This window comes from Podarcis erhardii (assembly GCF_964252035.2).
Source record: "Podarcis erhardii genome assembly, chromosome: 13".
Classification (NCBI taxonomy): Eukaryota; Metazoa; Chordata; class Lepidosauria; order Squamata; family Lacertidae; genus Podarcis; species Podarcis erhardii.
The window spans coordinates 1275074-1300339 of record NC_138502.1 but is presented as its reverse complement, the minus strand read 5'-3'; the positions used below and the strand labels follow the sequence as shown (position 1 = coordinate 1300339).

At 50.0% G+C, this 25266-nt stretch overlaps 1 protein-coding gene and 1 long non-coding RNA gene across 2 annotated transcripts in view; one reads left to right on the top strand and one right to left on the bottom strand.

Moving 5' to 3' along the window:
• Window positions 1–24464, bottom strand: part of LOC309326849 — a 131421-nt gene extending 106957 nt beyond the window's left edge. Inside the window, exon 1 of the long non-coding RNA XR_014150388.1 lies at window positions 23979–24464. This is a non-coding gene — a long non-coding RNA (uncharacterized lncRNA). The remainder of the gene's footprint in view (window positions 1–23978) is intronic.
• On the top strand, window positions 5811–19968 carry GNB2 (G protein subunit beta 2). The gene is made up of 9 exons (XM_081835785.1): window positions 5811–5951; window positions 6417–6455; window positions 7463–7569; window positions 8626–8689; window positions 11532–11694; window positions 15375–15441; window positions 15584–15785; window positions 16540–16756; window positions 18903–19968. The coding sequence occupies exons 1-9, from the start codon at window positions 5895–5897 to the stop codon at window positions 19007–19009; spliced, it is 1023 nt and encodes a 340-aa protein (XP_081691911.1). The 5' UTR covers window positions 5811–5894; the 3' UTR covers window positions 19010–19968.
• Window positions 24465–25266: the final 802 nt, after the last annotated feature.

Sequence of the window (25266 nt, the reverse complement as noted above, 5' to 3'; positions counted from 1 at the left end):
GGTATGGGGCAGGCTTGCTGCCAGGCGGAGGCAGGACTCCTGGGTTCCTCGGACTCCTGGGTCCCTCGCCTGAGAGCTCCTCTCGGTGCAGCTGGCGGCTTCCCCAAGGCCCTCTCCGCTTAATGAACTTATCTGGGGACCTTTAATTACCGCTAAATAGGCCCAGCAAGGCCCGCCCTCTTCCCTTGACAGTGGGGCTGTGTGGACGCCTGGAGTTGGCGGACGGCCTCACCTCTTCCCCACAGAAACAGTGGGGCCTAGTGGTTAGAGTGTCGGGACTAGGAACGGAGAGACCAGAGTTCGAATCTTCCCACTCGGCTTCTGAGCTCCCTGTCTGACCCTGGAGTTTCTGCCTCTCTCAGTCCAGCCTACCTTCCAGGGTTGTTGTAGGGGTTAAATGAGGAGGGGGCTACGTGCCGCCTTGAGGGAAAGGTGGGATATCAATAAATAAAAATTAAGGGTGGGGGGCCCTTTGGGTGCTGGCTGAGGTCTGATCTGGGACAGCAAACACCCATGTTATCCCCTCCATTAGTATTTATATTTTGCTGTGTTTACATTTTAATACCTCCCGCTAGCAAAACAAAAAACCGTTGTGTGGTTTCTCGCCCGTGCCCATTTTACAGATCTGAAGAAGGGAAAGTAGAGTCTGATGTAGCACTGCTGTTTTGGTGGCGGCAGGGGATGGTGTTGCAAGAGAGAGGGGTGGGAATAAGTGTCAGGAGACGGCGGGATGCCTGGACACCCCCCCCCCAAAAAAAACCCCACTTGAGGCTTTGTAGAAAATTAAGACACCCCGCCTCTTAATTTTGAACTTTGCAAGGCGGTGGACTGTCCTTCATTGGAGGCTGTGAAACAGAGGCCTGCCAGGGAATCCTCAGCTGTGATCGCAGCAGCAGCGGGTTGAGATGGATGACCTCTGGGGGGTCCCCAACCCTACAGTTCTACGCTGCTTCCCCTCTTCTTCCCCAGATATTATTATGCTTTGCATTTTACGTGGAACTCGGGCGTCCTGGTTCCCAGCCCCCTCACCTCTCCCAATACCCCTCGCTCTCCGAGTTGAGGGTGGAACCCAGGAGTCCTGCTGGGGACACCCCAGCTGATGATTTTGACGTGCCTTTGGGGGCGAGGAAACTGCGGGGTGCTTTTTCCAGGCGCCTTTCCCCTTGGACGCCCTTCACGTGGGTGTATCGGAGTGGGACACCCAAGGGCGTCGGGAAAAACTAAATATAACCAGTATCGATATTGATGTCTTGGGACTGCAGGGTCCATGTAAACTTGTCCTGAAAGTCGGCAGTTCTTGGAAGACCAAGAAGAGACCCCCTTTTATTTTCCTTTGCAAGTTCCTAGACCTCAAGGCCCAGAGGAAAGCCTTTAAAGGCGGCAGGGGCTCCTGGAGGGCAGGTTTGCCGTTTTCCGCCCCTCTGCGGATCTTGAAATATTTCAGCAGGATGCTCCCGGCGTTCCTCTGTCCTTGTTGCTTTTTCTGGCGTCTGGAATTCGTGCAAATTAAGTGCCGATCTCAAATAACAAAGGGCACTTAGTGGAGACCACTGAATTGGCCAGCTTGCCCTCTTCGGTTGTGAGCGAAGCTGAGAACCGTAGAGCTGTAAAGGGACCCGCGAGGGTCATCTAGTCCAACCCCGTGTCTGTATATCCCGGATCGGCCTGATTGTGTGCCCGGAGTGAAGCAAACACACCTTTTCGAGGTCTCTGAACATGGATTCAATGCCCTTTTGGCTGGCATGCGCTGATAACTTCTAGGCTGGACTACTGCAAAGCGCTCAACATGGGGCCACCCTTGAAGACAGACTCCGAAACGTCGGCTGGTCCAAAATGCGGCAGCCGGATTCCTGGCCGGGTTTCCCTTTTAAGATCTCATGTAACGCCCCCAGTTCTAAAACAGCTGCCAGTTTGTTTCTGGGCCTGATCCAGGGGGTTCGAGCAAAGCCCTATCGGAGGCTGCCTCCTTCCCTACAGACCCTCTTGGGTGCTGAGATCAGCGGAGGGGGTCCTCTTCGTAGTTCCTTTTCCCCCTTCAGAAATTAGGGAGAGAGGACAGGGCCTTCTCTGTGGTGGCCCCTGAGCTGTGATACTCCCTCCCCAGAGAGCCTCATTGCACAACTTCCGGCGAACTGTTTCCGATGTAGCGCTTTAACGCCGTAACCCGACCTGGGGACCTTAAGAGGGCGGGAATTAAATAAATCATAATGGGCGATAAGGAAGGGCAACGCCGCCCCACAATTGGGAACGCCTAACTCACGGATAAAAGGGATGCGGGTGGCGCTGTGGGTTAAACCACAGAGCCTGGGACTTGCCGATCGGAAGGTTGGCAGTTCGAATCCCCGTTGCTCGCTCCCTGCTCCTGCCAACCTAGCAGTTCGAAAGCACACCAATGCAAGTAGATAAAGAGGTACCGCTCCGGCGGGATGGTAAACGGCGTTTCCGTGCGCTGCTCTGGTTCGCCAGAAGCAGCTTAGTCCTGCTGGCCACATGACCCGGAAGCTGTACGCCGGCTCCCTCAGCCAGTAGAGCGAGATGAGCGCTGCAACCCCAGAGTCGGCCACGACTGGACCTAATGGTCAGGGGTCCCTTTACCTTTACCTTTAACTCATGGATAAGGCATTGTGTTGGTTTGCAAGCCAAGAAGTTGTTGTCGTCGTCACCTGGCGAATCTGTGGAACTCCCTGCTGCAGGATTGGACAAATTCACATTTGAGAAGAGGGCTGTTGACAGCTGCTAGCCAGAACGGCTGTTCTCTGCCTTCGCATTCGGAGGCAGTAAGGCTTCTGAAAACTGCGGTCTTGTGTTCGAATCCTGTTTACGGGCCTCCCTTTGGGGCGTTTGCCTGGCCGCTCCGATAACAGGATGCTGGCAGACTAGGCGGGCCTTTGGAGAGTCTGTTGCAATAAGCCGAACCTCCACGCCCTGGGGCAGTCTACCTGCAACTCCCCAGCGAAAGCAGAGACTGATGCTCTCGCACTCAGATCCTTCTGACTCCCATTGCGAGTATCTGGTCATCCGCTGTGGGCTAGAGGGGCCGTTGGCCTCACGCAGTCAGGGCTGGTGGGAGTTGTAGTCTGGAGCGGCGCCCGGTTTTTTTAATAGAAAAATCAAACCGGTTGGAAGCGATGTGTTGTTTGTGCTGAGCATCGCTCCTTACAAGCTTCTGCCGGGGAGATCAGAGCCCTGTGCAACTGCCTTCTCCTGATCCACCCTCAACAGGGGGTCCGAAAATCAGGCGTCCTCGCCGGACCCCGACCGGGCGCCTGGCTTTGTGTTGCAAAGCGCCGAGAGAGGGCATTTGATCGCGCCCAGGAGGGCACCGTGGCTTGGCTCAGCGCCCGGGATGTTCCCAAGTCCCTTCCTCCTGATCCGAGGAACCCAGGAGTCCTGCTTCCCCTCTGCCTTTAACCCACGAAACGCCGCTGCCCAGTAACGCACCACCATGTGTAGGGGGGAAACGTAGTTTTCCAGGCTGTGTTGAACTCATCCTCCCTCCATAATCCCTCTGTAATCTCGTTTACACTTGCTGGGAGATTTGGCTCTGCTTGCCTGTTTGTTTATTTTGCCTAATGCACTTTCTCTAACGAAGCAAATGGGATTGGAGATTAAGGCGTATAAGCCGCGGATATCTGCCCTGGTGTGGAAAACCAGCATCGCCCCACATCTCTCTGTGCCACACCGTGGGGGCACCTCTGAGCCAGCGCACCCGTTTCCCCGGCCCCCCCATTTATTTTTCGGGCTGACGGCTCCTTCCATCTCCGCCCCACAAATCCATCACGGTCTCTGGGCTCCCCCCCCCCACATCCCATCGCCACGGCAACCGCCAGCTGGAGTTTAAAGATGCTGCTCTTCTGTTTTTTGCGGGAGAGGTGGCAGTGGGGGTCCGGTTGCCATGGCGACGACAGGGGACCCTCTCTCTCTTTTATTTGGCTTTCCCTGGGGGGAGGGAGAGACCCCCTCCCTGCGCACCATTTTTGGTTAATTTTTTTCAGGGGGGGGTCTGCTTTCCCGGAGGAGCAAAGCCACCTCTGCTTTGCCCCCCACCTTACATTATTTTTTGGGGGGGGCTCTCTATTCTGCAAAGCAAATATTGGGCAGAGGGCAAGAGTGGGGGGATGTTAGCAGGCCCCCTTGCGATGGGTTCTTCTTTTTAATATACATTTTTATAATTTTTTTAAAATATATCATTTCCAGCAGCAATTTAACATACATTTTTATCTTAGACAGTATTCAACTACCAATGTTCCATCCTTTTATCATTTAATCTGCATTTCTTAATCTCTCTTATTACTTTTAATTATCCTTAACTAATATTCTCTTTGTGATCTTCCTTTTGATAATCCTCCTTACAGAACTTCTTGCAGCGTAATCTGTTTATTACAATTGCTTTTCAAGATAATTCAGATATTTACTCCAGACCTCTTAAGAATCTCTGGTCCCGCAGGTTTCGAATCCTTCCTGTCAGTTTGTCTAATTCTGCATAGTCTTGCAATGGCTGGGGGGACCCAGCCAGATGGGCGGGGTATAAATAATAAATTATTATTATTATTATTATTATTATTATTATTAGGGTCCTCGTGGTCATCTAGCCCAACCCCAACTGGAACCCAGGAACATTTTACTGCCTCCAGCCACAGAGGCAGAGCCCCAGTCTTCTTGGCTAGTAGCCCTGCAGTGGCAGGCAGTTCCAAAGGCTCCTAAAAACTGTACAGAGCGCACCTGCTCATGACAGGCTTACCTGCAGAGAGGCCCTCTCTCGCTAAGCGCAGGATCGTTGTGGGTGCATCGCGGCGATATTTTCGAAGACCTTTGCCACCCCCCTGAAGCTGTATAGGGCACGGGTAGGCAAACTAAGGCCCGGGGGCCGGATCCGGCCCAAACACCTTTGCAATCCGGCCCGCAGACGGTCCGGGAATCAGCGTGTTTTTACATGAGTAGAATGTGTCCTTTTACTTAAAATGCATCTCTGGGTTATTTGTGGGGCATAGGAATTCATTTATTATTTTCCCCCAAAATATAGTCCAGCCCCCCACAAAGTCTGAGGGACAGTGGACCGGCCCCCTGCTGAAAAAGTAAATATTACACCATGACATAAGATTTATTTCAGTCCTGCTAACGTCTTCAAATTTCTACAGTTCTCACTTAGATAAACCATAAATTTACTCCGTTCTTTTTGGTACTTCGTCTCCTCCTGACTGCGAATTCTGTGTGTCGGTTTTGCCATTTCTGCCACTCCTTTACAGTCGGTATCTCCTGTGTATTCCACTTTGGGGCTATCAAAACTCTGGCTGATGTCGTCGCATACAAATATAATCTTTGGTCTGTCTTCTTAATATCCTCTCCCATCAAACCAACAATAATTCTTCAGGCTTTTTTGGAAAAAGTATATTTCAACATCTTTTTTAATTCATTATAGATCAGTTTCCAAAACTCTTTCATTTTCAAAGTGCTGACGATTTTGACCCTCTACTTGCCCTGCCTCCATCTGTAAAATGGGTACAGCTATTGCTCACGCAGGGAAGACCGTACGAAGCAGTTTTGCAAGCAGAAAGCATTCTCCGTCGGGCTTTGGGAACCCCAACAGTCACCTGGAGGGGGGGAGTCGCAGTTTCCCCCGGGGACGGGGGTGGGGGTTCTTAGTTTTGCCCCCATGAACCGAGACGCCTGGTCTGACCCTTCGCTTCGACCTCCTGGGAGGAGAAGGCGACCCAGGACTGAAGAAGTCAGAGCTGGGAGGGGAACCCCAGAGCTCATCCATCTCAACCCCCTGCGCTTGCTTGGCAAACAAAAAATTAATGCAACCACCTCTTCTTCTGCCCCCCCCCCCGACAAACAGGATTGCGGCCGGCTGAGAGGGGCTGCTGGCCAGGCCCCCCGCGCCCAACTCCACCATGAGCGAACTGGAGCAGTTGAGGCAAGAGGCAGAACAGCTGCGCAACCAGATCAGGGTGAGTGGCTGCAGTTGGCAGCGCCAGCCAAGTTTCTAGCCCTCATTGAGGTGCCGGGCTCAACATTTCTCTTTTTTTCTGGGGCTGGAGACTTTGCGGGTTGAGGTCCAGCGCCGAGGGCCTTCTGGCGGTTCCCTCATTGCGAGAAGTAAGGTTACAGGGAACCAGGCAGAGGGCCTTCTCAGTGGTGGCACCCGCCCTGTGGAACTCCCTCCCACCAGATGTCAAGGAAATAAGTAGCTATCCTATCTTTAAAAGACATCTGAAGGCAGCCCTGTTCAGGGAAGTTTTTAACATTTAACACTTTGTTGTTTTTAATGATTGGGAGACGCCCAGAGTGGCTGGGGAAACAGCCAGATGGGCGGGGTATAAATAATAATTATTATTATTATTATTATTATTATTATTATTATTATTATTATTTGCACTCACCCCCTGCTCTCTTCTCCCTTTCCCTTCCCGCAGGACGCCAGGAAAGCATGTGGGGACTCCACGCTGACCCAGGTGAGGCAAAAGTAACCCTTCAAATATATTTTGCTCCATGCGACGGTCACCTCCAGGCTTGACTACTGTAATTCGCTCTACGCGGGGCTGCCCTTGAAGCTGACCCACAAACTCCAGCGGGTGCAGAATGCTGCAGCGAGGCTCCTCACGGGGTCCTTGCCGTGGGATCACATTCACCCAGTGCTTTACCAGTTCCACTGGTTCCCGGTGGAGTACAGGGTCGGGTTCAAGGTGCTGGTTTTGACCTTTAAAGCCCTTTGTGGCTTAGGGCCCTCGTATTTACGGGACCGCCTCTCCTGGTTTGCCCCACAGAGGACCTTAAGGTCCATGAATAATCATAGTTTAGAGGGCCCTAAGGAAGTCAGACTATCCTCCACCAGGACCAGGGCCTTCTCAGTGGTGGCTCCGACCTGGTGGAATGCTCTGTCCTATGAGACCAGGGCCCTGCAGGATTTAACCTCCTTCCGTCGGGCCTGTAAGACAGAGCTATTCCGCCTGGCCTTCAATTTGAATTCAGCCTGATCTTTTATACTTCTTCCCTTTTTATGAAGATTTTTATGGGATCCCACAGCTAATTCTCCCCTGGTCTCCTTGCTGGCCCAAATAGGACTCATTTAAACATTTAAACATTCAAAGCACTAGCCCTGGTGATCATCTAACGTTTATTAGATGGATTTCCCCCCCAAATTGATTTTTGAATTCTGAATTTATTGCTGTTCCCGTTTCATACTGTATTTCATGCTGTTTTTTGTTGCATCAGTTAGGTGTTTTAAATTTGTTGTTAGCTGCCCTGAACCGGGAAGGGTGGGGTATAAACAAATAAAAATAAATTTATTAAATAAATAAATAAATAAATAAATAAATAAATAAATAAATTATTATTATTAATTCCTCCCCCCACTTTGAGATGTGGAGGTTGGGTGCGTTGCGCAGAGGCGTTCCTCCTCTCGGGGGGGGGCTTTCGTCTTTTGACACCCCCACCCCTCTCTCTCTCTCCCCACCCCCAGATCACAGCTGGCCTCGATCCGGTGGGCCGGATCCAGATGCGGACGAGGCGCACATTACGGGGTCACCTGGCGAAGATCTACGCCATGCACTGGGGGACAGACTCCAGGTGAGAGTAAAGGGCGGCGGCAGCGGCTGCCCCTTGGAATTGTGGGATTGGACGGGACCCCCAAAGGCCATCTAGTCCAAACAGGGTGGATAAAAATCAATGGTTTTTTTAAAATTTAAATTGGATTTTTAATATTTAAATTGGATTTTTAAAAATTTAAATTGGATTTTTAAAAATTAAATCGGGTTTATTTATTTTTATTTCAATTGGATTTTTAAAATAAAATGCTTTTGGAGAGAAAAAGTCTTTCTAAATGTAGTTTTCTATTTAATTTGCATTATAGTCCAAAGGCTGTTCATCAGGAAATAAGGATTTGTTTTTCACATATGCTAAAACTCAGTCTTGTTTTGTTTTTTAATTGTTTAACCACATCAGTTAAAGAACATGGATACATATGCGATAATGTTGTTGTTTTAGTTAAACAGATCATTTAAATTGTTACTAAGAAAATGATATTTTTTTCTCCTTACAGCAGAAAAGTTGCCCAAATATAAACAGTTAACTTATTATACCTCACAATCATTTCATCATTATCTGTCTGTGTATTTCTAATGGTATAACCCAATCAGCAATTTTTGATGTAACTGTAAAAACTACTCTGTATTTTTTTATTCCAAAAATGAAACCTCCGTCTGGTTGTAAATATTAAGATTATACCAGCAGGAATGAGTCTTTCTGTAAAAAACCCGATTTAAATCAAGTCTTACTGACTAGCGATTTTTATCGGGATTTAAATCAATTTGATTTAAATCAAATCTGCCCTGAGTCCCACCCCCTGCAATGCAAAAGGAGCCAGGTTTGATCTCCTGTAGAATCTATTGGCAGGGCTGGGTGAGACCTCATTCGCCTGGGCAGCTGCAGCTGCCGGCCCGTGTGGACAACACTGAGCTCAATGGACGCCAATGGGCTTGGTCCCATCTCCCTGTGTTGGGCGTGCAGAAGAGGAAAGGGCTTTGGGTCTCCTCTTGTCCCCGAGCGACTCGGAAATCCTTTATCTGGCTCTGAGTTCCACCCAATCTCAGGCCTCCTCCATTCTTCCTCTCTCCACCTCTACAGGCTGCTGGTTAGTGCCTCGCAAGACGGAAAACTGATCATTTGGGACAGCTACACCACAAACAAGGTAAGGCCTGTGTGGCTGTCAGTGGGCCCTGTTATTTGGCCCCGGGGGACCCTTCAAGCGTCACCCGGGGCCCTTCTCAGCACCTGGAGAGTGGCGGTATGAGAGCAGGGCCTTTTTGGTGGTGGCTTGCAGCAAGCTCTCCCCAGGGAGGGCTCTCCTTGCACCTTCGTTTTGCATATCTCTAGGTGCTTTTTTCCCCACCAGGACTCTACTTATCCGCAGCCCCTTTTTGTGTGTGAGCACGATGTTTGCGTGAGAATCCTGCCTTTTTGGAACATAAATTTCTCTTTCTCTTCCGACGGTTTTAAAACGCATCGGTTTATTTGTTAATACCATCATACCTCTTCTTGTGAACGCTTCATGTTGCGTTTGTGTAGGTTAGGAACGCGGCAAACACAGATGTGTTTACTTCCGGGTTTTGTGGCATGCACAGGAGTGTTCTGCGCAGTTCGCGCATGTGCAAAGCGCTCTGTCGCGCTTTGCAAGTGCGCAGAAGTGCCGCTCTGGTTACGGACTTTTCGGGGTGCAAATGGCACCCTGGAACGGATCGCATCCGCAACCAGAGGTACTACCATATAGCATAAGTCGTTCGAGTTGCCTTTGTAAAATTTTTAAAAAGCAACCAAAACGTTTCGTAAATAAGACCGTGAGAAAAGTCTGCCGGATCAAGCCAAAGTGGGGTGGAGGGTGGGTCCAATCCAGCCCAGCATCCTGTTCTCCCAATGGCCAACCATTATGGGAAACTGTCAAGCAAGATCGTGTGGCACCCAGAAACTGGTCATCATGGCTGCAGCCCTCTGAATTGGTCCAATCCAGGTTAGTGGCCCCTCCTGTGGCAGGGAGTTCCACAGTTTAACAGTCTTAAGGCGGACGTCCTTTTATCTGCCCCGAATCTTCCAACAGTTGACTTCCTTGGATGCCCACAAATTCCAGTGTCGCGAAAAAGCATTTAGAGTTTAGGCAGACATTTAGAAAAACCGACACGACTTTTAGCCGCTATGTGGCTGGTTTAATTTTTTGCAGACTTTTAAAGTTGCCGCTGCTGCTGTTTTTCCTTAGCGATCTCTTTATTTGCTATATCCTTTTTTGTATTGCTTTGAAGCGCGGTGTTTTTAAAAAAGCGTCATAAATTTTGTGAAGTAAATAAACAATGCTGCCCCCCCCAAGCAACAGAATATATTATTTCACAATGATAATTGCTGATAATAATGATCACCGTCCTTTTCCATGTATAAGACTATGGTTTCTTTCACTGTAGAATAATGTTCATAATCTGGGCTCGTCTTATATACGGATAGTGCAGCTGGGGGCGTTTCTTTATAATAATAATTTATTATTTATACCCCACCCATCTGGCTGGGTTTTCCCAGCCACTCTGGGTGGTTTTCAACAGAATATAAAAATACATTAAACTATTAAACATTAAAAGCTTCCCGAAAGAGGGCTGCCTTCAGATGTCTTCTAAAAGTCTGGTAGTTGTTCTTCTCTTTGACATCTGGTGGGAGGGCGTTCCACAGGGCGGGAGCCACCACCGAGAAGGCCCTCTGCCTGGTTCCCTGTAGCTTTGCTTCTCGCAGGGAGGGAACCGCTAGAAGGCCCTCAGTGCTGGACCTCAGCATCCGGGCTGAACGATGGGAGTGGAGATGCTCCTTCAGGTATACTGGACCGAGGCCGTTTAGGGCTTTAAAGGTCAGCACCAACACTTTACGCTACAATATCTTTATTGTCATTGTCCCATACAGAACAATGAAATTGAAAAATCTACATCAGACATTCAAAAACCCCTAAAAACTCTGAAACCCCATTTTAAAATACAATATACTCCCGTAGAGACTACCTTACACTGCGTTTAAAACCAGAATCGCATTTGGGTAGAAACTGTTTCTCAGGCGGCTAGTCCTACTCTTTATAACCCTGGACCTTCTTCCAGAAGGCAGAAGCTGAAAGAGATCGTTTCCGGGGTGTGCACTATCATGCGCTATCTCTGCCGCTTTCTTATGGCACCTGGAAGCGTAGATTTGATCCACGGTGGGAAGAGGGCACCCAATTATTCTTGTGATCGGAAGAGTCCTGGGAGCCTGTGTAGGTCTTTAATGGGAGTCTCCAAAACTAGGGGGCATCTTATACATGGGGGCGTCTTATACATGGAAAAATACTGTACAGTGGTATCTCGGGTTACAGACGCTTCAGGTTACAGACAGTTCAGGTTGCAGACTGCTAACCCAGAAATAGTACCTCGGGTTAAGAACTTTGCTTCAGGATGAGAACAGAAATCGCGCTTCAGCAGCGTGGCAGCAGCGGGAGGCCCCATTAGCTAAAGTGGTGCGTCAGGTTAAGAACAGTTTCAGGTTAATAACGGACCTCTGGAACGTATTAAGTTCTTAACCCGAGGTAAAGGTAAAGGGACCCCTGACCATTAGGTCCAGTCGTGGCTGACTCTGGGGTTGCGGCGCTCATCTCGCTTTATTGGCCGAGGGAGCCGGCGTACAGCTTCTGGGTCATGTGGCCAGCAGGACTAAGCCGCTTCTGGCGAACCAGAGCAGCGCACGGAAACACCGTTTACCTTCCCGCCAGAGTGGTACCTATTTATCTACTTGCACTGGTGTGCTTTCGAACTGCTAGGTTGGCAGGAGCAGGGACTGAGCAACGGGAGCTCACTCCATCGCGGGGATTCGAACCGATGACCTTCGGATCAGCAAGTCCTAGGCTCTGTGTTTTAGACCACAGCGCCACCCGCGTCCCTTAACCCGAGGTACCACTGTAGGGAGGAAGAGGTGCTGCTGATCTGTTGGGGTCCCTGTTTTTTTGTATCTCACGCACCCCCTTTTCCTTCTTCCTGCAGGTCCACGCCATCCCTCTGAGGTCGTCGTGGGTGATGACCTGTGCCTACGCACCATCCGGGAACTACGTGGCCTGTGGCGGCCTGGACAACATCTGCTCCATCTACAGCCTCAAGACCCGGGAAGGGAACGTCCGGGTCAGCCGGGAACTCCCTGGGCACACAGGTGAGGGGCGCCCCAAAAGCCTGCGCTCTTGCCCCCCTCTCGCCTCCTTCGCAAAACCAAACCGGTTACACTGGTACCTTGCCTCTGAAACTTCATCCGTTCCGGAAGTCCGTTCCAAAACCAAAGCGTTCCAAAACCGAGGCGTGCTTTCCCATAGAAAGCAATGCAAAATGGATTAATCCGTTCCAGACTTTTAAAAACAACCCCTAAAGTAATAATAATAATAATGATTATTTATTATTTATACCCCGCCCATCTGGCTGGGTTTCCCCAGCAACTCTGGGCAGCTTCCAACCGAATATTAAAATACAATAATCTATTAAGCATTAAAAGCTTCCCCAAACAGGGCTGCCTTCAGATGACTTCTAAAAGTCTGGTAGTTGTTTTTCCTCTTTTGACATCTGGTGGGAGGGCGTTCCGCAGGGCGGGGGCCACTACCGCAGCAATTTATCATGAATTTTGCCATCTAACGAGACCGTTGAGCCATAAAATGAAAGCGATAATCAAGGTACTGTATTATAAAATAAATAAGGCAGTGTTGTAGATGCTAAAAATCAAAATTGTTATTTTTCTTACCTGCACTGATGATAGCCATTGTTTGGATGGGGGGGCTTTTATCCATTTCCGCAGTCACACAATCGATCAGTAGCTGAACTAGGTTCCACGCAGTCACAAAAAACCAAATTAAACGGAAAAGCCTCAAAAACACATAGTAAATAGCAAAAACAAAAGCGCCAAACTCAACCCATTCCAGAAGTCCGTTTGACTTCTGAAACGTTCGAAAACCAAAGCGCAGCTTCGGATTGGTGCAGGCGCCCCGGAAACAATAGCCAACAGCCACATTGGACATTCGGCTTCCGAAAAACGTTTGAAAACCGGAACAAGGTACCACTGTACTTAATTTTGCTTTCCCTGTACCCCCTCCCCACCTTTCAACCCCAATTTTGGAGGGGTAGCTAACACTGCAGAAGGCAGGATCGGGGTTGAAAATGACCCTAACGCAAAGGTTTTCAGATAGGACTAATTTAGCCGGCTAGCCCTGGTGATCATCTAATGTTTATTGGATGGATTTCCCCCCTAAATTCTGAATTTATTGTTATTCACGTTTTTATACTGTATTTTATGCTGGTTTTTTTGTTGCATCTATTGTTTTAAATTTGTCCTTAGCCACCCTGAGCCCAGTTTACTGAACCGGGAAGGGCGGTTTATAAATGAAAATTTATTATTATTTTGAGTCCATGGCTCCCTTGACCAGCTGCATTCTTTCTGGGGCACCCCTGTGGGGCTCAGGAGCCCAGCTAAGTCACCCCTCGCCGCGTTTCGAACTCGCTTCCTTGTTGCGGAGAGTTCCCTCGGCCTCTGGCCTCCGAGGGTTCAAATGCCCCAACACTAGGCTATGAGCAAAGCTCACTGGTGTGTGCGACCTTGAGGGGCCCAGTCGCTGCCCCAGCCTAGCCTACCTCGCAGGGATGTTATTTGGTTTAATTATTATTATTATTATTATTATTATTATTATTATTATTATTATTATTACGGACCCCTGGTCTGAGTCGGTATAAGGCACCTTCCTACGCTCCAAGTGAAAAGGATCTAGAAGTCTTAGTAGACCAGAAGCTTAACGTGAGTCCGCAGTGTGATGTAGCAGCAAAAAAGGCTAATAATAATAATAATAATAATAATAATAATAATAATATAATAGTACCTTTATTGCCAATGAATCAATCCTTTATTAGGCATAGCAAACCACACATTATCAAACAGACACCACATACAAATTGTGCAAAATACGAGATCGGCATAACAAGGTTTGTCCCAGTCCGATCTTTCACTCCAGAGGAAATAAATTTGCATAAATAATACAATACAACGCTACCGCATCGCCGGTTCATTAAGAACCACTAAATCTCTTTATAACGGCCCTGTCTTTCTACATGGACAACCTTGTACAGTGAAATTAACTGGGCCTCTCCGCCCTGCCACACAAACACTCAGTCTCATCGCGCTCTTGTGTGCTTGTCGCACAACCACACCATCCCCAATATGGTCAGTCGCACTATATTATTTTCCGTTCAGCAGCCTAACAGCCCATGGATAGAAGCTGTTTTTTAGAGTGATTAGACGTCTATATCTCCTGCCCAAAACTAGCAAGTGGGAGAGAACCGTCTCTGCGTTGGGAGAGAAAAAAACTGCAGGATATATAAAGATGCAACAAGTAAATTAATAATAATAATAATAGTTAAGTAAATAAATACTGTATTTTCTGGCGTATAAGACTACTTTTTAACCCAGGAAAATCTTCTCAAAAGTTGGGGGTCGTCTTATACGCCGGCTACAGCAGCAGCTCCTGCAGCAACTCCCCGTCAAAGGATAAAACGACAGCAAATTAAATTGGAGGACACCAAGCTCTCTAAATGAAGCAGAAATACGCTGGAAAATTGGCCCCAGAAGCCCCCGGCTACTGGGAAGTGGAGTGGATTTCCGAGCCGGACTGGAGACTTGTTTTTTTAAATTTTTATTTGGTGTGTGTTGGAAGAGGGGTAGTCTTATACAGCGAGCATATCCCAAACGCTATATTTTAACTGGGAAAGTTGGGGGGGGTCGTCTTATACACCCAGTCATCTTATACTCTGGAAAATACGGTAGTAATAATAAACTTGCGTTAGGCAGAGGGGGTTAGAGAAGGGAAAACAACAGGTGTTGCTTGGCCCGTATTCGTCTCTGGCTCTGCCCACCCTGGGGTGCGGCCCTCCAAATGTTGCCCAGAGAGGGGTGCAGCTCTTGGGATACTGCCAGGGAGACAAAGGCCATGATGCCTCCACGTCGATTCTGGACGATCATCAGTCTCCCGTGGGAACAGCATCAATCAATTAGCGACACGAACCTCAGATGCGTTCCAAGACTCATGCATGCCCTTTTCAGCAGTCTCCGCAACGGAAGATTCACCCAGGAGAGAGCATATTTACAGCTTTATTCAGCGTTGTTCAGAACAAAGGGAAAACATGACTGCCTGCCTTCGTGTCGAGGCAACAGACAGAAAACGAAAGCTATAAACAAAACGGAAGCTCCCTGTGACCAGGAAGTATGCAGGCTGTGACACACCAAGCCGGCTCCCTTTTAAGGTGGAACGGAAATATCCTAACATCCTCCCCCTTTCCGTGTAACCTGTAGTACCTGTGGTTCAACCCAATTGCAGCCTCTGTACGTAAACCTTAAGTTGTTCCCTGTTAACAACCTTAGACAACAGATCAGCAGGAATTTCATTTCCTGCCATGTAGGACACCTGAATGAGTCCTTTCTGAATACACTCTCTTGCATGATGTAGCTTAATCTGCAAGTACTTGGTTCTTTGCTTGCAACTCTCTGAGTTCAGCAAAGCCAAACAGGATCTATTGTCTTGATACACTTGTATAGGACATTTCACAGAAACTCCGATGTCCTGAAACAGTTGCAACAACCATTCGCAATCCATGGGTGAAAATGACAGAGCATTGAGTTCTGCTTCACAGGAACTTAGGCTCACTGTCGTCTGCCTCTTGCACAACCAGTCAAACAGACAGTGGTTGTACATGTAGCACACTCCAGAGGTGCTTGTACCATCTGTGGTGTCACTTCCCAAACTAGCTTCTGCAAAGATTTCAAGGCTTCCTTCTCCGCAACTGCTGTGTTCTTTTCTTCCCAAGGCTACCTCTCCTGCTGCCGGTTTCTCAACGACAACCAGATCATCACCAGCTCCGGAGACACAACGTGGTGAGTAGAGTGCCAGGGCAGCAGGGTGTCCCACCTGACTGGCGCCCCAGGGGGGTTGGGATGGATGAGCTTTGGGGGGCCCTTGCGAATCCCCACAGCGCTCTGATTTCTGCGTTTTCTCCTCCTCTTCCCCCCCAAAAAGTGCCCTGTGGGACATTGAGACGGGCCAGCAGACCACCGCCTTCACGGGCCACAGCGGGGATGTCATGTCGCTCTCTCTGGCCCCCGACATGCGGACCTTTGTCTCGGGCGCCTGCGATGCCTCCATCAAGCTGTGGGACATTCGGGACAGCATGTGCCGGCAGACCTTCACGGGGCACGAGTCCGACATCAATGCCGTCTGTGTGAGTGCCGGCGCGGCTGCGGAGGGTGGCAGAATGAGAACAGGGCCTTTCCGGTGGTGGCTCCCCATTCGTGTGCTGCTCTGGCAACTTCCTTACATATCTATAGTTGCCAGGCGAAAACATTCCCCTTAAACCAGCCTGTGTAAACAACCTGTGGCCTTTTAAATGAGTGTCTGTGGACAAGGGGGCGTTTTGTTTTATTTTTAATTATTATGTTACGCACGCATAATGAAGGCGCCTGCCTGATCTCAATAGACAGGGAGTTCCACAGGTGTAGGTGCCGCTACGCTGCACGGTCAGATTCTTTAGAAACGTGGGGAAAGGCTGTTAATGTGGTTGTTTGTGCCCCACCCTCCAGCCGAAAAGGCTCCCAGAAAAGAAGGTGGTTCCTGCTCCCTGCAGGCTAATAATAATAATAATAATAATAATGACACACAAGGAAAAGGGAACAGGGAGGGATGAGGAAATAAATATGGGGCATTAGTTTCTAAAAATGTTCCTCTAATGACCAAATGTTGGTGCAGTCCATGGCAGAAGGTGCCCAAGGGACCTGAGGCCATGGGAAGGGGGGCTCCGGGGCCGTGGGAAGCGGGATCCGGGGGTCATGGGAAGCGAGCTATGGAGGCCATGGGAATCAGGCTATGGGGGCCGTGGGAAGCGAGGCTCCGGGGGCCACAGGAAGCGAGGCTCCAGGGGCCTCTCCCATCCCTGCCCCCCTCCTGATGCCCCCTTCCTCTCTCTCCCCCCCTTGCAGTTCTTCCCCAACGGGAACGCCTTCACCACTGGCTCGGACGACGCCACCTGCCGCCTCTTTGACCTGCGGGCCGACCAGGAGCTCATGATGTACTCTCACGACAACATCATCTGCGGCATCACCTCCGTGGCCTTTTCCCGGAGCGGGCGCCTCCTCCTGGCCGGCTACGATGACTTCAACTGCAACATCTGGGACTCCATGAAGGGCGACCGGGCGGGTGAGTAGCGCCGCAAAGTCCCTTTCCGGAAGAAGCTGGCTGCCATTTCCTGGGTGGGAAAAACTCCTTTCCCTCCCCCAAAAAATCACAAGTGTGATGCAGCAGCGAAAAAGGCTAATAGTATTCTAGGCTGCATCAACAGAAGTCTAGTGTCCATACTTGGAATACTGCGTCCGGTTCTGGGCGCCCCAATTTAAAACGGATATCGACAAACTGGAACGTTCAGAGCTGGTAAACGCTCCCGAATCTGCATTTCTGGAAACTACAGGAGATCTGATCTTGCACTCGGATCCTGCTCACGGATTTCCCGTAACGGGCATCTGAGAACAGGATGCTGGACCAGGCGGGCCGCTGGCCTGATCCTGGCAGTTTTTTAAAGAGAGTCTCTTTCCAGCTTTACCCAGAATGGCTGGGGCAACCTAGGGTATAAATAATAAAATCATTCTTCTTATTATTTCTACTGCCCCCTACTGGCTGCTTTGAAGTAACTGCATTGTAAAAATTCGGGACATGCAATGGAAGGGACTTCTTCATGCGTTGCGCAGTTGAGCTGTGGAACTCCCTGCCACAGCAATGGCCACTAATTCGGATGGCTTTGAAAGAGGATTGGGAAAATTCATGGAGGAAGCGAGAGCGATTGATGGGTAACTGGCCAGAACGGCTGTGATCTGCCTTCACGGTCAGAGGCAGCGATGCTTCTGGACCGCAGTTGGCTGGAAACGGCAAGAGGGGAGAATGCTGGTCTTGCGTTCGAATCCTGCCTGCGGGTTTCCCGTAACGGGCATCTGGTTGGCCAGCTGGGCTCGGTGGTCCCCACTTGGCCAGGCCCAGCTCTATGGCTGTCCAGAAGGGGCTGGTGGGAGTTGTATTCCAAGCCACTGAAATGTGCAACCAGATGGCCAGAGGCTGCTGTACCTTGACTCTTCATCCCTGGAAAGCAGGGGAGGCGATTGAGGTTGAATCCTGACAAGACACAAGTACTATTTTTGGGGGACAGAGGGCAGGCAGGTGTGGAGGACTCCCTGGTCCTGAATGGGGCAACTGTGCCCCCGAAGGACCAGGTGCGCAGCCTGGGAGTCATTTTGGACTCACCGCTGTCCATGAAGGTGCAGGTCAATTCTGTGTCCAGGGCAGCTTTCTACCAGCTCCATCTGGTACGCAGGATGAGACCCTCCCTGCCCGCAGACTGTCTGGCCAGAGTGGCGCATGCTCTGGTTATCTCCCGCTTGGACTACTGCAATGCGCTCTATGTGGTGCTACCTTTGAAGGTGACCCGGAAACTGCAATTAATCCAGAATGCGGCAGCTAGACCGGTGACCGGGAGACCACATACCACGGGTCCTGAGAGATCTGCATTGGCTCCCAGGACATTTCTGAGCACAATTCAAAGTGTTGGGGCTGACCTTGAAAGCCCTAAACGGCCTCAAAGGCCCAGTAGACCTGAAGGAGCGTCTCCACCCCCATCGTTCTGCCCGGACACTGAGGTCCAGCCCCGAGGGCCTTCTGGCGGTTCCCTCCCTGCGAGAAGTGGTTGCAGGGAACCAGGCAGAGGGCCTTCTCGGTGGTGGCGCCCACACTGTGGAACGCCCTCCCTTCAGATGTCAAAGAGAAAAATAACTACCAGACTTTTAGAAGACATCTGAAGGCAGCCCTCTTTAGGGAAGCTTTTAATGTTTGATGCATTACTGTATTTTAATATTTTGCTGGAAGCTGCCCAGGGTGGCTGGTGAAGCCCAGCCAGATGGGCGGGGAATAAATAATAAATTACTATTATTATTCTGCCAAGCAACCTTCCATCGCAGCACCAACGAAAAACGTTTTCTGAGTTTCCTGCGAGTGGAACTTGAGCCGTAATGGCTGTTCCCACAAGCTTTTTACCCCAAGGCTCATGTGCTAGGGAGCATGTGTGCGCACCTCCCTCTTCTCTTGTGGCTTCAGGGTTGGGATAGATGACCCTCAGAGGTCCCTTCCAACATTGCGATTCCGCCCCCTTGCACGGAGCAGACACTCTCCTCCATTGGAGCGTTTTTAAACATAGGTGGCCCCCCGCCATGGGTTCTTCAGCTGCCGGTTCCTGCAGGGGGGCTAGGCTGGATGACCTTTGGGAGCCCCGACCAATTCCTCCTTCCTCCCTTTTCTTCCTCAGGGGTCCTCGCCGGCCACGACAACCGCGTCAGCTGCCTGGGCGTGACGGACGACGGGATGGCCATCGCCACCGGCTCCTGGGACAGCTTCTTAAAAGTGTGGAACTGATCCCCCTTGCTCTGGCTTGGGGGGGGGGGAGTACGGTGTGGGGAGGGAGAAAAGCAGGAGGGAAAGCCCTTGACGTCCCCTCCCCCCCCCAATAATCCAGCCTCTTCCCCCTCCTCTCCTGCCGCCTTGAAGGGGGCCCTGTGGCCTTGAACCCCACAAACACTTTCTTCCCCCCCCCCCAACTTTTTGTCGTCCTTTTTATTTTTCCCTGCTCTCGTTTTAAAATGATGTCCCGACCGAGCGAGATTTCCGGCACGGAGGAGGAGGAAGAGGCTGATTTCTCTAGCGCTAACACACTTCTTTTTTGGAGGGGGGGGAGGCCCTGTCTTGGCCGCGTTTGTCTCTCCTATAGAGTATAGGGAACTTGGGTTCGGTTTAAAGAAAGGGTTGGGGGCTTATCCTTAGGGTTGAAGGGGTCCAAGCTTTCCCTCCTCCTCTCAAGAAGCAAAATTGGGGGGGGGGGATGGAGGAAGAGAGCCAAGGCCATCCCATAACGGTTTCCAGACATGGCCGCAGCATCCTTCATCCGGGGACCAGGGACCAACTTGCCTTTTTGCAGCGGAAGGAAATTTGCAGGGGGAAAGGCAGAGAGACTCCTAATTCTTCGTCTCTCTCTCTCTCTCTCTCATGCCCAAGAGATGCTTAATCCCCTTTACTCGCAAGCAGGGGAGGCCCTGATCCGAGGCAGGCCCAAATCTGCAGTGTGGCAACCTTTCGTGTCCTCTTATTTCCCTCACTTCCAACCCCCCCCCCACCTCTTTCAACCTCCTCCTTTCCGGTGGTGCTTTCGAGGAATTCGTGGCAGCCGTAGCCGTGGCCTTGTTTCCTCCTAATCCGTGGCTGGTTTTTGTAAAAAAATTAAAAAGAGGAGGAGCGTGGCGGCGCTGGGGGACCCCCCCCCCGCCCCGGCCGTGGTGGTGGGGGGTCCGTGTGTAAACCTGTAAACAACAGAAAACCAACCACGACGTGTCTGGCGTTTTGTCATTTGTCATTGTTTATTATTTTTTGGGGGGGGGTATTTGGGGTCGGGGGGAGAAGTTGAGCAAGTCGGCCAGCTTGGGAGTTTTTTTTGGGGGGGGGTGGAGGGGAGGTGCTTTGATTTCATGCTTGCCCTTTCTTCCAAGACGGGTCGTGCGGGCATGCCACAGAAAAGACTTGTGTGGAATTTTAGCAAGGGTGAAACCCACATCTATAGGGTAACTGTGCACAATGCGCTGGTTAGCTGGCCGTAAAAAGTATATTGGAGATTTTTGGGATAGTAAACTGGAATGGTCAAGGGATGGAACGACAAGAGGCGACCTGATAAGACGCAGAATTCTGCACGGCAAGGAGAGAAAAAATGATGGAATTACAAGCTGGGTGGATCGGGGGGGTGCTGTGGACGTACCGTATTTTTCGCTCCATAAGATGCACTTTTTTCTTCCTAAAAAGTAAGGGGAAATGTCTGTGCGTCTAATGGAGCGAATGTGTGGTCCCTGGAGCCAAATTGCCCAGGGGCAAAAAGCAGATCATGCTTTTTATTTTGAAAGAGGGAAGTGGGTGTTGAAACAAAGCCGCTGATCGTTTGCCAATCGGGGAGAGAGATAAGGGAGGCTAGAGATAAAGGAGGCTGCCTGGGAGGGGGGAGGAAAGGGGGGGAAACAGGAAGACCAAAGCAATAAGGAGAGAAATTAGAAGAAAAGGAGGAGCAAAAAACTGCTCCAACTAAGGAAAAGACACTAAGGCAAACAAGAGGGAAGGGGGTGTTGAAAGGAAGCAGCTGATCAGTGGGATCCGGAGAGAGATATGGAACGCTAGTGGAGGCTGCCTGGGAGGGGGGAGGTAAAAGCCCATGGATCCTCAGGATTTTTATATTGGATCACCCCAAATTCACCATCAGATCACATGTCTGTGGCCACAGCATGAACCACAAAAATCATACATCCACTGTTTTGGTCAGAATATTTTTTTTCTTGTTTTCCTCCTCTAAAAACTGGGTGCGTCTTGTGGAGCGAAAAATACGGTAGTTTATATTGGTTTCAGTAAGGCTTTTGACAAAGTCCCCCATGATATCCTCGCGAGGAAGCTGGTAAAATGTGAGCGCAACGAGGTAACTGTTAGGTGGATTTGTAGCTGGTTGACTGACCAAACCCAAAGAGTACTCATGAATGTTTCCTCGTCATCCTGGAAAAAAGTGACAAGTGAGGTCCTGTCCTGGACTCTGTTGTTGTTTAACATCTTTATAAACAACTTGGCTGAAGGAAATGAGGGGATGCTAATCAAATTTGCAGATGACAATAAATGGGGAGGGGTAGCGAATGCCATTGAAGATACATTTGGGATTCAAAATGAATTTAACAAGACTGGAGGACTGGGCCAAATCGAACAAAATGAATTGCAGAAGGGACAAATGTCAGGTTCTGCACTTCGGCAGGAATAGCCAGCTGCACAAATATAAGATGTGGGCCATTCGGCTTGCTACCTGTAAATGGGGAAAGGATCCAGGGGTCTAAGTAAACTGGAAGCTTAACGCAGGTCAAGTGTGGTGCAGCAGCAAAAAAAGCTAATGCTATTCTAGGCTGCGGGACGCAGGTGGCGCTGTGGGTTAAACCACAGAGCCTAGGACTTGCCATTCAGAAGGTTGGCGGTTCGAATCCCCCAAACGGGGTGAGCTCCCGTTGCTTGGTCCCTGCTCCTGCCCACCTAGCAGTTCGGAAGCACGTCAAAGTGCAAGTAGATAAATAGGTACCGCTCCAGCGGGAAGGTAAACGGCGTTTCCGTGCGCTGCTCTGGTTCGCCAGAAGCGGCTTAGTCCTGCTGGCCACATGACCCGGAAGCTGTACGCCGGCTCCCTCGGACAATAAAGCGAGATGAGCGCCGCAACCCCAGAGTTGGTCACGACTGGGCCTAACGGTCAGGGGTCCCTTTACCTATTCTAGGCTGCATCAACAGAAGTCTAGGGTCCAGTTCAAGGGAAGTCATAGTACTATTCTATTTTGCCTTAGTTGAGCCACACTTGGAAGTCCTGTGTCCAGTTCTGGGTGCCCCAGTTTAAGAAGGGTGTTGACAAGCTGGAAGGTGTGCAGAGATCTGGAAACCAAGGGTCTGAAGACCAAGTCTTGTGAGGAACGGTTGAGGGAGTTGGGGATGTTTAGCCTGGAAAAAGAGATTTGAAAGCCATATTCAAATAGCTTAAGGGCTGCCACATGGAGGAGGGAGCAAGCTTGTTTTCTCCTGCTCTGGAGGGTAGGACTCGAACCCATGGCTTCCAATTGCAAGAAAGGAGATTATGACTAAACCCGGCATAGGCAAACTCTGTCCTCCAGATGTTTTGGGACTACAACTCCCATCATCCCTGACCACTGGCCCTGCTAGCTAGGGATGATGGGAGTTGTAGTCCCAAAACATCTGGAGGGCTGAGTTTGCCTATGCCTGGATTGAACATTCGGGAAAACTTTCTGACGGTAAGAACTGTTCAGCAGTGGAACAGACTCCCACGAGAGGTGGTGGACTCCTGTTCCTTGGGAGGTTTTTAAACAGAGGTTGGATGGCTGCCAGTCATGGATGCTTTAGCTGAGATTCCTGCATTGAAGGGGGGTTAGACTAGATCAGGGGTCTGCAACCCGCGGCTCTGGAGCCGCATGTGGCTCTTTTACACCTTTGCTGTGGCTCCGGGGCGGATACTAGCGAGGGGAGGAGGCGCACTGTGCACCCCAACACTCCCCACTGCGGCGGGCGCAGTACTGGCTGTGACATCGCATGGGGGCGGTGCGTGCGTTAGTCACGCACCGTCCCGACGTCACCTTCCCTCCCGCCCGCCCGCTACATTGTAAGGGGCATGTACGCTGGTCACTGTTTTGAAGGGGAGTGAAGAACACACACACACACACACACACACACACACACACACACACACAAAAAAGGGTAGCTTGTTAATTTAACATTTATTTCTATGAGGAGAAGTAATTCTGAGGGGTCAAACAAAGAAATAATAAAAAAGTGACAAAAAAGTTATTTTTATAATGACGAGTTTTGCGGCTCCCAGTTTTTTTCCCCTTTGGAAACGGGTCCAAGTGGCTCTTTTTGTCTTAAAGGTTGCAGACCCCTGGACTAGATGAACCATGGGGTCCCTTCGAACTTGTAAGATTCTATGGTAAGAGGAAAAGTTTTTCACCCTTCATAGCGCCAGACATGGAATGAAGCTGGATGTTGGGAGGTTCAGGACAAATAAAAATTCTTTTGCACAGCTCTGTGTTAAACCATGGAACTCCCTCCCACTTGAATGGCTTGAAAAGAGGCGTTCCTCCATAAATCTGTCTTACTGATGGCTATGGGCCATGATGTTTAAGCTCTGCCTTCGCAGCTGGGGAGGCAGCGATGTTTCTGAATTTTGCTTGCTGGAAACTGCAGGAGGGGAGATTTCTGTTCTTAAAACTCTGCCTGGACATTTGGGAGTGTTTAGCCCAGGACAGAGGAGATACACAAGGGACAACTTCAAATATCTAAAAGGAAGATGGAGCAAGCTTGTTTTCCTCTTGATCCGGAGGGTAGGACTCGAACCCATGGCTTCAGGTGACAAGAGGTTCCGATTGAACAGGAAGAACTTCCCGGTGGCAAGAGCTATTTGACAGTGGAACAGACTCCCACAATACAGTCAAACCTCTCATTAAATACGGTTCAGGTTGAGCGTTTTCGGGTTGCACTCGGCTGTGACCCGGAAGTAACGGAATGCGTTTCTTCTGGGTTTCGCCACATGTACAGATGCTCAAAAAATGAGAGGCACAAATACAAGATGGGTGACACCTGGCTTGAGAGCAGTACATGTGAAAAGGATCTAGGAGTCTTGGTTGACCACAAACTTGACATGAGCCAACAGTGTGACGCGGCAGCTAAGAAAGCCAATGCAATTCTGGGCTGCATCAATAGGAGTATTGCATCTAGATCAAGGGAAGTAATAGTGCCACTGTATTCTGCTCTGGTCAGACCTCACCTGGAGTACTGTGTCCAGTTCTGGGCACCACAGTTCAAGAAGGACACTGACAAACTGGAACGGGTCCAGAGGAGGGCAACCAAAATGGTCCAAGGCCTGGAAACGATGCCTTATGAGGAACGGCTAAGGGAGCTGGGCATGTTTAGCCTGGAGAAGAGGAGGTTAAGGGGTGATATGATAGCCATGTTCAAATATATAAAAGGATGTCACATAGAGGAGGGAGAAAGGTTGTTTTCTGCTGCTCCAGAGAAGTGGACACGGAGCAATGGATCCAAACTACAAGAAAGAAGATTCCACCTAAACATTAGGAAGAACTTCCTGACAGTAAGAGCTGTTCGACAGTGGAATTTGCTGCCAAGGAGTGTGGTGGAGTCTCCTTCTTTGGAGGTCTTTAAGCAGAGGCTTGACAACCAGATGTCAGGAGTGCTCTGATGGTGTTTCCTGCTTGGCAGGGGGTTGGACTCGATGGCCCTTGTGGTCTCTTCCAACTCTGTGATTCTATTCTATTCTATGATTCAAAATGACGTCATGCGCATGTGCAGAAGCGGCAAATTGCGACCCATGCAGACACGGGTTGCGTTCGCTTCAGGAGGCAAACGGGGCTCCAGAGCGGATCCCATTCGCATCCAGAGGCACCGCTGTAGTAATAATAATAATTAACAACAATAATAATAATTATACCCCACCCATCTGGCTGGGTCTCCCCAGCCACTCTGGGCGGCTTCCAACAGAACACTAAAACACAATAACCTATTAAACATTTAAAGCTTCCCTAAACAGGGCTGCCTTCAGAAGTCTTCTAAAAGTCTGGTGGTTGTTCTTCTCTTTGACACTGGTGGGTGTTCCACAAGGCGGGCGCCACCACCGAGAAGGCCCTCTTCCTGGTTCCCTGCAACCTCACTTCTCGCAGGGAGGGAACCACCAGAAGGCCCTCGGAGCTGGACCTCAGCGTCCGGGCAGAACGATGGGGGTGGAGACGCTCCTTCAGGTCTACTGGGCCTTTGAGGCCGTTTAGGACTTTCTAGGTCAGCACCAACACTTTGAATTGTGCTCGGAAACATCAAGAGGTGATGGACTCTTCTTCTTTGGAGGCTTTTAAGTAGACATGGGACGGCCATCTGTCAAAGGTGCTTTGGGTGTGATTCTGGCATTGCACATGGTTGCACTAGACCTTTTTGGGGGGGGGGGGTTTCCCATCTAGCACCATGACTCTACGACTGAGAAGTTACCAATCCTAACGCTTGCGTTTAATAAATGTTGGGAACTACAAGGCTGGACTGCTTGCCTC